Source organism: Melospiza georgiana, chromosome 6, assembly GCF_028018845.1.
Source record: "Melospiza georgiana isolate bMelGeo1 chromosome 6, bMelGeo1.pri, whole genome shotgun sequence".
Classification (NCBI taxonomy): Eukaryota; Metazoa; Chordata; class Aves; order Passeriformes; family Passerellidae; genus Melospiza; species Melospiza georgiana.
Window position 1 is genome coordinate 53835727 of NC_080435.1, and position 15024 is coordinate 53850750.

A 15024-nucleotide genomic window follows, 5' to 3' on the forward strand; every position below is an offset into this window, starting at 1 on the left:
GAAGGGATTTTTACTTCTAGAAATTCTCTAGTTAATCACCTTTTTTACTGACAGCTATGACTTTAGTTACCAGTTCTTAAATGCTGAAAAGGTTGTCTTTGAGGTCCTCCCAAAGCCTTGGGTATCCTATGCCTGCTGTCTGTGAAGGCTTTTGCCAGTGGCAAGCCCTACCAGGCTTCTGTGATTGATGAGACTTTCATCAAATATATTAAGAAGTTAAGCTTCAGTCCAGGGTCCTGGGACTGGCGAGTCCTCAAAACACAAGGCGTTCCTATCATCCCAGCATGATTCAACTTGCTGTCCAAAAAACAGATCCAGCAGCCTTTGATCTTCAAAGATGACAGGGAACAGCCTTTGAGGCAGCCAAATGTGTCTTTCTGCATTACCAGATTGCTACAGAGACAGGCAGATGGGTGGAGCAGCCTCCACGCTCCTACCATAGCAGCAGCCCAGCTCTGTGTTAAATTAGAGCAGCAGTGATCACTACATATGGCAAGTGGAGAAGGGATCCCAAATTCAGCTGTGCAGCTGCCAGGTGGGACCATCCTGCTCATTCAGTCATCCAAGAGACACTTGCTTGGCTACAGTGAAGTCAGAAAGCCAGTCACAGAAATGGCACACCTGGACACTGAATAACCTGCTTCAAAGGGACCTTGCATTAGGTACCCAGCTATATCCCACATTTGGGAGTATTTTAGCACATCTGTGTGAATCTTTTGTCCTAAGGTCAACTGTAACAAGAAATCAGATGCACAAACGATGAAAGTTTTATTATTACAACTGAAAGTTAAAATCTCTTACCTCTCCAAATGCACCTCTTCCGATCACTTTTATAATTTCAAAGTCATCTCGATGGAGTTGCATTTCTTTTACCAACTTTGTAAATGGTTTTGCTGTTTAACAAAAAAGAAAAAAGAAAAGTCAATTACAAAGAGAAACATCGCAAGCCAACTCATAAACTGGAGGTCAAAAGTATTCATTGCACACCCAGAGCATTAGCAGTTTTTCAGATTTATTAAAACTACAGAGGGGGAAAAAAAGCGAATTACACTATTTAATTAACAATTTAAATTTTTTTAGATTTTTTTTTAGATTGCATGAATGCTTCTGCCTTGCTGCTAGTAAGAATATAGAGCAAAGTGGTCTTTCAGAAGGATTTCCCTCCCTTTCTTTAGGGTTTTGTGAATCAGTGAAGGATCACGTGAAAGAGAGAGCTCATTCATTACTGCTAAACCCTATGGACAATCTGTCCTACCCTGCAGGCACTAGATTAATTCTCTTCTAAGTGGAGTGCAGCTTTACTTTTTATTTCAGCTAGTACCATCTAAGGCTTTAACAACCCAATCTCAAGAGATAGCTGTCTCCACTCAACAGCAGAAAAACCATTTCCCACAAGATCTGTGGCTAATTTAAGGTTTTTACTTTGAACTGTCTTTTCTGCTAAGCAACATTCACCAGATCTCAATTAGACAAGCAGTGAAGGGCTGCAGTCTAAAAAGATGTCCAGTGATTAACTAACTTACACTTATTTTGTTCTGGTGGTCCCACATTTCTCAAAATATTTGGTGGATAAATTCCACTATACCTGTAGATCCATCAGTTTTCTCCTCTCCAGATCCCATTCAGAATACTTCATTTATTTCATTATTGATCTGGTCTTCAGAGTAGTGACATGCTGTGGATCACTGTTTAGGTAGAATGTTGTAACAAGTCACTACTCTGAAGACCAGATCAATAATGAAAACCAGTGGTGTTAAGTGCAAGCAAACTGCACAAGGATGAGTTTGCACAAGCACAGCAGCAGTTCACTCTTCAAACTAAGCACACAAAGCTTGCTGCTCTCCACCTCATCACAAACACTGTTAGACTAAAAAGACCAAAGTTTTCCAATACGTGTATTTTTTCCTATCTGCAACTGAATAAAACATCACAGAACTACTACTTGTAATTCAGCCCAGACTCCTGTTTTTCCTCACCTTACATTATGATTAAGCTAATAAGTTTTAAGCCAAACAGAATTCCTGCAAGAGGGGTCACTACCTTAACGGTGTATTTCAAATGCTAACACAAAGAAATCAAACCTTACAGCCACACAGAGGTACAGGAGTCTGAACTGGAAACTGAAAATTTCATTATGAAGTCTAACCAAGAATGCCTGAAAACCTCTCAGCAAAAAACCATTAACTGCTAAAATAATGAAGAAACAGCTGTGCTGAAGAACAGTCATGCTGCTGCTTTGTATTCAGGAGGGTGTTACTGAAAAGGCTTCCTCCAGAAGTAATACCCCTTTCACTGAGAGTTTCTTTCATATAAAAGTATGAAATTTAAAGAATGAGACACTGCTAGATTTTCTGCTACTCCCTATTTCAGCTGGGCAGAAATGCCAATCACACTTTCCTCACCACAAGGTCACTGAGGCTATGACCTGAAACCCAAAATAATTTCCACTGAAGCTCCCCAGCACCACCACCTCAAACCAGTTAGAGATCTGTACCAGTCAGTCAGACACCTGTACAAGCACAGCACACAGCTGTCAGCACTGGTATTATCAACTGTTTTGCAAGGTTCTCCCACCTCCTTCCCATCAAATGAGCACAGATGGAGGAAACACAACTGCAGACAAGAAACAAACATGCAAGTTCCCCTATTAAGGGTTTGCTACTACAGAATGCTGGTCATTGAACTAACTTTGCAGAACAACAGCTTCTGTAACTAAAATTCAAGGGGAAATGAAATCTAGTATTTATTTCTAGAGGACACTAGCCCAATAATAATTTTTGCTTTAAATAAATAGCAAATTTTAGCAATAGTTCTACTAAGTAAACAGAATATCAAAACTAGAGAATCACAGAATGGTTTGGGTTGAAAGGGACCTTTAAGATCATCTAGTTCCAAATCCCTCTGCCATGGGCAAGCACCTTCCACAAGACCAGGTTGTTCAGAGTCCCATCCAACCTGGCCTTGAACACTTCCAGGGATGGAGCATCCACAACTTCTCTGGGCAATAAAATAATTGCTTTAAGTATTAAAAGCTCCACTGCTGTAAATTGATCACAAGCAACTTTCAAAGCCAGGAGACACAAACCTAGTAAGTTCAAGCTGTCCTTACACTCAAAAAAACCCCCCAACCCTTATATCTTACATTTCTGCTGACTGGTGACAAAATATTTTATTATTTCATGTACAAATTTCTTGGAAATTTGGAAGTGCACTCACTTGGAAGTGCATCAAACTTCACACCACTAAAACTGGAATTCAGTTTAGAAATGTGTAAAGTTGTTTAAGAGCAAGTTAGTTTGATTCGTTTTGTATTTTAATATTAATAAATACGTATTGAGCAGAGCATATACTTAAGTTTCAGTAAACAGAAGAAATAGGGAAGGGCATTATTGCCATCTTTCTAGAAATTGTATTCTTGAAGAAGGAAGGATGAGCAGCCCATATTTTCTTGACCAACATTTTTGATAAAATGAGTCCTACAAGAGTCCTAGGTTGGTCCTCCTTTTTTCAACTCAACTGGTCAACTGAAGCACTGGTTAATAAAATCACTGGTTTAACATATGTAAATTAAAATAAATATTCACTCCTAGAAGGAAGCTACTGTTTTTACAAACCATTAGTGCACTTAACTAATGTTTGCTTTTAGTATTTAGTAGGTGCTGGTGTTCAGAAATACTGCAGCTTCAGTGGTCTCTGTCTTAGAAAGCACTAAACACGAACATTTGAATGTACAGAAAAATTTTAAACTTGGCAGGACTTCCCCTGAACTGGAAAAATTCTGAGTCTTTGTCAAGAATCTAAGATTCCTTAAAAGTAAATTTAACTTGAAACTAAAACTGGGTGTCAAGAGAATCAAATGATCACAGAGACTACAACAGCAGTTACAGAACAGATCAGAGCTCAGGAGGCAACAGACCAGTAATTTATTTAAACTGATATATCCTTTATTGGCATTTGAAGTAGAACCCTGTTTACACTAGGATGTGAACTGCTGCATTTAAGTACTGGATTCCACAGTTTCTATCTCTTAGTAAGTTAAATAAAAGAAATATTTCCAGTTTGCATTCCTGCAGTTGTTAAAGGAGGCTGCTGTTCCTCAACTGTAAATATGCTGATCAGTAGCATGCACAGAACTGGCAAAACTGAGTGAGGAGAAACTTGCACCAAAAAGCATCAGAGGCAGACTGTGCTTGCCAGAACAATGCCAAGTGATTTATCACTACCTAACTGGTAAAGAGAGATACAGCTTCTCCCTTTACATACCACTATTTGATAAACAGGGAACTCAAACCAAACTTATCTCCATATACTGGAATGAATAATTACTTTTGATCCTAATACTGAAGGCAGAACTTATGATCTGGAGTTGATTTAATCCTTAATGAAAATATTTCATCCTGGCAAACAGAAGCATTAGCTGTACTGGGGGTTTTGTTGGCAGTGATTACTGAATTTTGTTATATATACACACTGTTGTCAGGGTAACATTAGCTGCAAGTAATTGCAAGAGTTTGTTTACTCATGACTGTGAGGATGTAATAAGAATTTGGGATAGAAATTCCATGAGCAGTATCTTTGTATGCACCATTGCCTTTTCTCTCAAGCTGATTCTGCATTATTGTACTTGATGTTGTTTGGAAGAAGGGTGTTTTCTGTAACACCAGGCAAGGAAAAAAACCAAACCCAAACAACCAATTTTCAGAAGCCAAGTAATGTATGCTCTGAAGAAAATAATACAAAACAGTAACAGTTGATGTTTTGATTCATAATGAGAAGTGAAATGCCAGCATTTATTTCCTCATTGAAAACCAGGGTACATGTGAAAGACGTAATTCTCCACACACCAATTCTATTCTGATCATATTCTCCTCTTCAACTGATAGATGGATGTTTTGTTTACACAAAAAGAAAATATAAATGTTAATAAGTTGAAAACATAATTTAAATGTTTTACTCACAGGTAAATAGGTTTGTGATATAGGTTTGAGAGCTGGTGCATCTACACTGCAGTCAGAGTGTATTATGCCACCTAATAGAAAATACTTGGAGGCAGTTTCAGAATGACTGAAAGCTGCAGGAAATGCCAGCAGAGATGATCTGACACAGCAGACTGGGCTCTCTGCACTGCTAACCCAGGAATGGGTGCATGCTGGCCTCATATGTCACATTTCCTCTCATTTCTGCAAGCAGGTCAGGGAAGGATGCCAGTATTGTCAACATCACCCTCAAAAAATAACAGGTCAACTCTTCCCACCTGCAATGTGGTTAAAAATGAGAAGTGTCAAGGTATGTTTTGAATTTCTGCTTTCTGTTCATACTCTGGATCACTGGATTTATGTCAATAATTTACCATCTGGAATCACAAAAACTAACATCCTTACACTGCAATGGGCAAAAGACAACCCAATGGATTATGATCCCTGCTGCTTCAGTGGTGGAGTTACTCCAGGATTATTATTTGAGGACTCATCCAAATTTTGTTGGCCAGTACAAATTTCCAGAAATTCACAAAAATCACTTAGCTGAAGCTGCCAAATGTTCAAGAACACCTGATGTTTTGTATCACTGGCAGCTCCAAGTTTTAAACAAATGTGACCATGGAAAGAAAATAATAGGGACTCACAATTCATGTTGAAAGGGACTAGCTGGTCTCTAATCCAATATCCTGCCCAAATCACAGTCAAGACTGATTTCAGACCAGGTTACTCATGGTTCTGCCTGGTCAGGTTTCAAAAACTTCCAAGGATGGAGACTCCATGGGCTCTGTGGACAACCTATTTATATAACAGACTGCCTACACCAGACAGTTTCACAGTTGATGTTGTAAGTGATTTGGGGTTTAAGTCGTTATATAACATGATAACAACATTCAGGTGGATCTACCCTGAAGGTATGTCCAAACTGTCTGGTCAGACACAAGTTCATCTGCCACCATGCTCCCTTTATCTCCTCATTCCCTCTACAAAACATTGTGGTAGGAAACTATGTGAATTGCAAAATATTAAGGTCGGGGAAAAACAAAATGACGCAGATAACTGTCAGTGGAGCCACACTCCTACCAGGCAGATCCAGTATTTTAAGATGTTTTCTTTGGAGGAAGAACATAAAAGAGCAGCAAATTTCACCATTTCCCTCAGCCATCCCTCAACTTACATTCTAGAAATCAAGTAACTTGTGTGCCCTTTGTGCACCCTTTTCAAAGAAACAGCACTCCTATGATATTGCTACTAAAACAGCAGGCTGGCAGGTTTAACAAGTCAGTGCTTGTACACATGTCTTGGGAGATACCCACACCCAGATAGCCTCAACCTGCTTACTAAGGTGATAAATACCTGTTACAACCCACACTTGAGTTTTAAAGAAGTACAATCCTCTTGTATCAGATTGTGAAATTTCCCCTGCATTTTAGAAATGCAAATTTTTTTTATTCTTCCATTCTATGCTGACTCCAGTTTTAATTTTTCCAAATATAGATCCTTGCTTCTCTTTTCCTGTGCTGACCTGTTTCCTCTTACTGTCTACCTCTGTGAATGCTTTTTTTCAGTCTGGTTTCCTAAGGAAATAAGGTATGAGTGATCACACTGTTGGGCATTCTGAAGCCATTCCTCTCTCCCAGTACCTTTTGATCCCAATAAAGTCCCTTCATACCCCCTTTACCAAATTTCTCTGAAGTTGTCCAAAGACACAAAGTTGCTACAAGTTTTATTTAAAAAATGGCAGCGAATAGGAGACACCCATGGTATCACTTCTGCCAAGGGAAAGGCAGCAGCAGGAATAATGCAGTCACCTGCTCAGCTGGCAGCCAGCACACACCCAGGTGCAAGGCAGACATTCCTCACTGGCCACAGCCATGCAGGGACAGTGGGACAATGCTGCACAGAAGAGGGAATAAAGGAAGTGTGCAGCAGAAAAGAGAAGCTCATACTGTGGGAAGGGCAGGTGGTTATTCCACTGAGCCCAGTGAAGTTGATAAATACAAATTTACAGGAAGACAAATTTCACCAAAGTTCTGCTGTTTACATGTCAAGGTGACACATTCTGTGTTCTCTGACACATTTGCTGCTGGGCCTGTGGCTTCTGCCATGCCCTCCCTCCTGTTTTTACAAAGTACATACACACATTTCAGTTACTCTGCCTCTTGCCCAATGTTCCAATCCTTCATCGCCCATCAACATCCACTGGACCAATGCAGTGCAAGACTCTTGGTTATCACAATGACACAAACTCCACTGGCTTTAAAACCAGAGAAGCACAACCTGGATACCTCTTACAGGGCCTGCAGACCTTGCAGAACAGCCTGTTGCTACAACACTGCTCCACACACTGTCAAAATCCTCTTCATTCCCTCAACAAGGCCAGCCAGTCTTACAGTGGCTGGCACTGTTCTCTTATAACAGTATCACTGGCATTTACTAAAATTTACTAAAATGCCAGTAGAAACACATACATGAACACAATAGCAAGAATGTCTGGGTATTCTTGGTTTTTCAAGACAGAAGATGGAAACCAATTATAAAGTTAAATGTCAAACTGTTAGTCTTTTTTTGGTATATAAATGCTTAAAAAGCCTTCAAGCTTTCTGAAGAACTGTTGCACAGAGGTATCCATTTGCAGCCAGTTATGGATTTTGATTCATTTTATGAAAGTTTTTTGACAAACATAAAAGAGCATCTGAGCACCTTCAATCAGATACTGCTGACACTAACAGAACTATGAATTTGGTAACATTTGGATTCAATAATTACATGCAAAACCCCTCAAAAGTTTAAAAGGATAAAAACATTAATTTTAGGCATAAACCGAGTGTTTGTAGCTTCTGCATCTTGCTCCATAACCAGCTTTATCAGGTATAGAAGAACTGATTCTGGCATTTGGCATTTGTACACTATTCTGTGATAACTGCATGAAAAATTTATCACCAAGCTAAAGGCTAATGGCATTGGGAAATGCTTTCAAGAAAAATATCAAGTAGTAGTTCTGATGTTGATCCTATTAGTGTTGCTAAATTTGCCAGCAGAAGAGCATGGCATTTACCTCGAAACATCATCTGTGTTCACTGTTATTCTTTTTGTGTGGCAAGCCCCAAAAGCAAGTGCCACACAAGGACTCAATCAGCAGCAATATGCCAGCTCAGTGATGAATGTTACCACAAACACTTAATAGCTGGCTATCTGCCTGCCCAGCCCATTCACTGCTTTCTGTGCTTACAATGAAAGGATGATACTCAAGGTTTGTACAGTCAGGCACTGAGGAACACACAGATGGTTTCCAGTAGTCCAAGTGACAAAACAATTTAACTCCTGCCAAGGCCACTGTGTGTCTTTGAGAACTAAACAGAAACAGAGTTCTAGCAGGTGAGAGGAAGTAAGGGTTGGCTCACACATCCAAAGAAACACACCAAATGACTATCTGCTGTACTCACATATATGCAAGACCTTTCTTTGCCAAAGGAAAAATAATAGGTAAAATAAAAACCACATGCCAATCAGACCATGGTGTGTGCTAGTACTACAAGGGATGCAAGAACAAGGAGAGGATGCTTGCATCAATATCAGAGGTGAAGCTCACTGCTCAATTTCTCATTTTGTTCATGGTACTGTCACAGAATGATCTGCATTTAGGGAATTACTCCTTGGTCTCTAGAACAAATTCAAGCAGGGCTTGTCTTATTTTTTTATGAAGTTAATCTTGAAAGATGAAACTGTTGGTACTAAGGCTGAAGAAGAATATGATTGTAAGCAGCAATGACTTTGTGAAAGCCAAAAGTGAATTACTGTGCACACAAACCCGGTGAAGCTTCACAAAATGTAATATTTCAGGATACCACTGTCAGGACATACACTTTTTTAAGCAGGAAGAAAGACTAGACAAGAAGAACTGCACCTTTATAAGTACTCATAAAGGCATTTCAGCAAACACCCAGCAATTTGAGAATAAATTCTAGCCTGACTCTCATGGGAGAATGAAGAAAGCCTTTAGAGAAACAGTGCTCCTGACTGCACTTGGTAGTCCAGTTTTTCATACTCTTTCCAACTTGTCACATTTGTTTGGGAGAGGAAAAGCCATGCTTCTCTAACCTTTTCCTAAGGTTTTCCCTAAGATGCCCAGCTCTTTCATCAGACTACATACCAGCCATGGGTTCTCTGGTGGTCCATCAGCTTCTTCAGCCTTAGAACCATCACAGACTAAAATACTGAGCAGAAGTCCAACAATATCTGCAAGCTGGCATTTTCTGCAGAGACCAAAACAAATGGATCTTGCTTCTACTCAAATTTTGCAAGGTTTTCAAAGATGGTACTTTCCTTCCTCTTAAGTCTTGCTAAAAATCTGCAAAGAAAAGATTACTTTTCCACAATAAAGGAACTTTTCTGCTTTTATAAGTGTCGATATCCAATGCCTTCATAAGGTTTGTCTTCAGTCCTTTTATCTTCCTCAAGATGATAGTACCCAGCATGGAAGACATATGTACATCAAGCCACATACAGATTTTCCTTGGGACTGTCTGACATCCCAGACATTTGAGACAACTGAATAAGGAGTTACATGACGACTTCAATCCAGGAAATTCATTCTACTCCTGAAGGAGCTCCTCCTTGCTCCTTCTCACCATGCTCCAGCCCATTGTTTGGATCCATCAGCCTTCATGTGCTGTCAGACAAGGAACTTTTCCAGGCAAAGGCTAGTTTGTTTATCCCATTCCACCCCCTCCCAGCACACCGTTCACCCAATGGGACTCCCACAGAGCTGTGACCTGGAGCCCCAGCCCAGGGCAGGGAGCAGGGTGAGGCTGCAGAAGGGCACAATGGCTTTCAGAGCTGAGCTGAATGTGGTGTGGAACACAGCAACCATGGAAGTGGCTGTACCACAGCCTGCACCACATTAGGACAGGCTCCTCAAAACACATGGTAAACTTTGTAAGAAATACCACAGAATGCAGTAGCTGTTTAATTTAGCTTTATTTGTGCCTCAGTTTTTCTGTAGTTCAGGGCCAGATTTTGCAGGTGTTGGAGAGGCCATTTAAGCCACAGCAAATGGCAATCAGATAGTGAAGCACATCAGTAATGGAAAAGTTGTTTCAGGGGGTTTACATGAATCACTAGTTCCAAACAGTAAAATTTCAATGATTCCATTTCTTTTTATTCCATAACAACACTGTAAATATTGCTAAAATCCACTTATTTTACTGCATGATGAACAATCTCAACAGCATAGTTAGAAATTTTTTGTAGAATCGCCTGAGAATTACAACTGCTCAGAAAAAAATGTATTTTTCAGAAGGTTTCAAAGAAGAGATTAAGAAAATCTCAAATTTGAGCTCACCCAAATTTCAATAACATAGGATGAAACTACATTGCATCAGACCCAGCACCTCTTGCACATCCTAAGAAATAAAACAATTCCAATCTGATGACCACATTGTGCTGATATAAGCATACATACACTTACATTAATTAAGCCACCACTTACATCATCAATGTATGAGGAGAGTTCTGACTGCATGCTTTATTGAGAAGTAAAACTTAACAGGAAAGCAGTATAGCTGTTTTACCAATCACTTAGTGTAAATGCATGGGGTTTTTTTCTCCAGATATATACAAAATTTTCCTCTCAAGTTACTATAAACACAATATGTGCATTATGTAATAAAACAATTTACACTTTACACTGTTGTTATATTTACCACATGCCACCTCCTTTATTTATAGAGCTTAGAGGTTTCCAGTAAATTCTTCTTGCCAAAGCACCCTACACAAACGCACTTACAGTAACAGGAGTGAAATTCACCTTATGATGCATCCCTTTTCTCTGCTTATAAATTTAGAGTAAAGAATAAAGCAGTTCAATGACACAAGCAGTTCAACTTAGTGGATGTGCTGTGACCAGAGCAGCAGTTCCATGGATCTGCTCTCTCCCATCAGCTCCAACAAACCCAGCTGGCCTCACCTCACTGACCTGATTCTGCTCACTAAACCAGCAGGAACCCAAGCTACCAGGACACATCTATCACCCTGTGGTTAAGGAAATTGAATCATCAAGGGTCGGGAGAGGCTGCTGTGCCAGCAGAAGCACGGAGGGTGACGGAGTGGAGCGTTTCTTGTGAAGCTGCTGTCCTCAGGGCCCGGGCTGTGATGAGCCGCCCACACCATGTCCAGCTGTGGCAGAGCTGCACTGCCCTGCTGCTCACAGAGAGCCCCACGGAAAGCTGGATAAGGAAGCACAGCCAAATGACAATTACCTCTTGCCTGACACTTCAGTTCCCAACCAGATCAACACCATCAACTAGGAACTGCAAGGCTAAGGAGATGGGACAATTAGGTGAGCTTACAGTGCTACAGAACTGCACCTGACTTTGTTTTACCCTGAGCTGTTTTTCAATTTTAAGAGTTCAGGTAGCAACAGCTACTTTAAGAACAGGTGTGGCACATCTTTCTCTTCACTTCCTTCTAAATGGCAGCGGGCAGGAGGACATTTTCTCAGACATTACTCACCCTGTTTCAAAACTCGCCTGGAGCTTGAGATCTAATTAAAAGGTCACTGAAAGTCAGATCTTTGCCGTAGGAAAAGGCCACAAAGACATGCGACAAGCAATTACTGTAACCAGGCACAAGAATCTCTGGAGTAGCTCAAGCTACTCAGAAGCACAGAGGAGAAGAACTGTCTTTAAATCTGCAGAGAACACTAACAAGTCCCATGCTAGGATTTGCTACATATTATACTAGACAGCTCAGAGTGGCTTCTTTATTATTATAAATACTCTCAGGATTTATAACTCTTGGTCACTTCCCCCTCTAGACCAGGAATGTATAGCCAAAGCTATTCTGTCCTGCACTACTTATTCCAATACCACCAGCTGGCAACAAGCAAGAAGGCCACTTACAGCAGCACTATTTTCACAGCAGCACTGTTATATTTGCACTGACTTCAAGTGCCAAAGGTCACTACCCACAAAACTCAGGGCAAGCAGGGCATCAGGAGCATGGCCAGGTGCCTGCAGCTGTGAAAAATCACTGGGGTTTGGGGTACTCAGAAGGTAAGCACATCTCCAGAGGGCACATCAGGATGTTTCTTGACAAATTACTTGCTCAGGATGGAAAGAAAGTCAAAAGGAAAGAGAAACACATCTCTCAGCCTTCCAATGCGTGATAAAAACATCACAGATAAGGTAACATGCTTCTAATTTCACTGTGCAACTATTCCTTAATGTCTGACACTGCCTCAGCATATTTTAAAATTTGTCTATATATATTCCCAGGCTTTCCACGTAACACAGTTAAAAATTTAAATGGATAAGAAAAGTCTTAATTTTAACTAAGCGTGGGGAGGATCTGGAAAGTTGAAAAAATCCTACCCCTGGCCTTAGAAGGAGCTTTCAAAAAATGGAGTCAAACTGTATGATAACAGATCATTAGCAATACAGATTTTTTTTAGCTTATGGCTTAAAAAAAAAATTTAATTACCAATTAAATAAACCAAGAAGCCTGCAGAATTCTGTTTTAGAATACTGCCCATTTTCCAGCTATCAGTTATTAGCTTGCTAGCATCAGCTAATTATTCTGAAGTTTCAAACTGCCCAGGACCATTACATCTGCTATTAAATAAATTTTTAAAAAATTCATTTAAAACAGGGTTTGGTTTTTTAACACAGTGAATATCCATGAAACAAAACATTCTGGATAAATGATAATCTAGAATTTTAGACATAGGACAGTTTATACAGGTTCAAATTTTTAAACTCTTCTTCAAATCAAAAAGTCATTGTTAGGGGAAGCAAATCTTGGAACAGTTAAGAGTGAATTTTTAAAATTTAACTGAATTAGAACATGACTAAAGAGCTTTCATATCACATGTGTATGCAAAGCATAAGGAACAAGAAACTAAAAATAGAACCCCAAGCCTCTTCCTAGAGACATTTCCAACTCTCCAAGCATTATAAATTCAGCTTTCTCTAGTACAGGCAGGATGAAGTTCTTCCTTCTTCTCTCCCCCTCATTCTGTATTTTTATCATGCTTTCCTATCCAAATTTTTTGGTAATTTATGTACAGTAAACTGAATAAGCTCTTTCCCCTTAGCTCAGTATTTTGTGTATCAAAGAACAGTTTTGGTTTTGTTTAGTATTTATAGCCCATCTTTTCTTAACATCTTCACCATGGTATCTTTCAGAAATTCTTAAATCCAGCCTTCTGGATCATGATTCTAGGAAAGCTCTCAACAGACTGCCAGCCCACATGACTTGCTGTTTAATGGACATGCTTCTAGGCATTCCCAAACCTCTTGTAGGCTCCTGGAATCTTATATCCTCAATTCCACTCCAGATCATACCTCCTCTTACTGCACACATGATCAGCAGCAGGCCAAGATCCCTGGGTTCTAGCTGCTTCCCTGTTTCTTATATATTCCTAAAGCTGGTAGGGAACAAAAACCTGTTTAATCACTGCACTCACAATTGCAAATACCACATCTCACCTCTATGTCTTGTTCCTCAGCTTTTCAAGATAGGCATATCAAGTGAGGAACATCCCAGAAAGTTTTTATATCAGGTGCAGTATCTTAAAACATTCTGCTTTTAAGCTTGTTGTTTTAAACATAAGTTTTCAGTTTTGTACATGCCTCCTTAAGGTGTAACATTATCCACATGCCATTTATGTTTAATAAACACTACATCCATGATCCTTTGGCTTTAAGATTTATTTCCACACATTTGAGCAGAGAATTCCTTTTTTTTCTTCCTCATTTACAGTCCACCTAGGCAGGTGTGTTGATTTCAAAACAGAAAATCAAGTACTAAGACATTCAGAACAAGCTGGTAGTAGGCTGGCAATCTCAAATCTTCATCTATACCTCAGGCTCCATTCTGTTGGCTTCCAACCTTTTTCTTTCCTCATACTTAGAAATAACAACCAAACATTTGGAAGCTCCTATGCAACACCAGGGTGAGCACCTGCATGCCAGCAGAGATGCAGCTGGAAAACCCTACTGGTGTAGATGTGCTTTTACAAGTTCCCATTTCCAGAGCATGAACCAGTAAAGATGCATTAACTTCTTTCCAGAAATCTTCCAACGTAGCACTCAGCCTCTGAGGAGACCACAAGCAGAAGAAGTGACCACAAACAGAAAACCAAGGAATTTTAGTCAATCTACAAAATGGTTTAATCTACTTCAATGCAACTGCAAACTACTACAGACATTGAGCCAATATTTACACAGATAAAAGCCAAATGGTTGCCCTTCTACTTTCTTACACATCATTTTAGTTATACCCCATTCCTTTTTCTTTTTCCTTATAGAATTTAATATTTTCCTTTACTAATTTGTCTCCAGTGTCATCTAAGTAAACCTTGGGTACTTTACCCATTTCATTATTGTTTTAGCTCTTCAGTAATATTTTCCACTTGCATCAACTCCCTTTAAAAGCACATTCAGTCCCAAACCACAATCTTATAAAGACTGTCAAACTCTTCATCGTTGACACTGTAGTTCAGACAAGGTTCATTTTTGATGAGTATTGTGGAGCTGAGGCTGTGTAATCCTTTTCTTCCACAAGCTTCTTTGGAATTCTCTCATGTAAAAGTCTGGGAGAGATGTCTATTTTTTTTTTCTTTACATAAGATACTCAATATATATGTCACTTAGGGCTTTTTTTTTTCAGTCTCATGAAAAATGTTCTCAGTAATACATTATTCCATCTTTGGACTGCCACTGTGAATCACACAAGGACATGACATTTATCAGAAATCTCTTGGTAGTTTCATGGCTTTAACATACAGCTCCACTCTGGTTCTGAAGAGCAGGTACACACACAGTGCAGGTCTATGGCAATGGACTGCAGGACACAAATACCCTACAGCACTGGGGGGAAAGATGACTGCTTATAAAAGTTGCATTTTTCTTCATCAAATTGTCTGGACAGGAGTTAAAAACCTTGAAGACTATACTTGCAGCAACTGTCCAACTGTTTATACTTCAACAGCCCCAAAATTTCACTTTTTAAATTATTTCTTGATGTTTAACTCTTGTTTACTTTA

General features: G+C 39.6%; 1 protein-coding gene across 7 annotated transcripts in view; it reads right to left on the minus strand.

Moving 5' to 3' along the window:
• Positions 1–15024, minus strand: part of CDC42BPB (CDC42 binding protein kinase beta) — a 90975-nt gene that overhangs the window by 61774 nt on the left and 14177 nt on the right. For all 7 annotated transcript variants that reach the window (XM_058027369.1, XM_058027368.1, XM_058027372.1 and 4 more), the window contains exon 2: positions 802–893. In XM_058027369.1, the coding sequence (XP_057883352.1) occupies positions 802–893 (92 nt within the window). The remainder of the gene's footprint in view (positions 1–801; positions 894–15024) is intronic.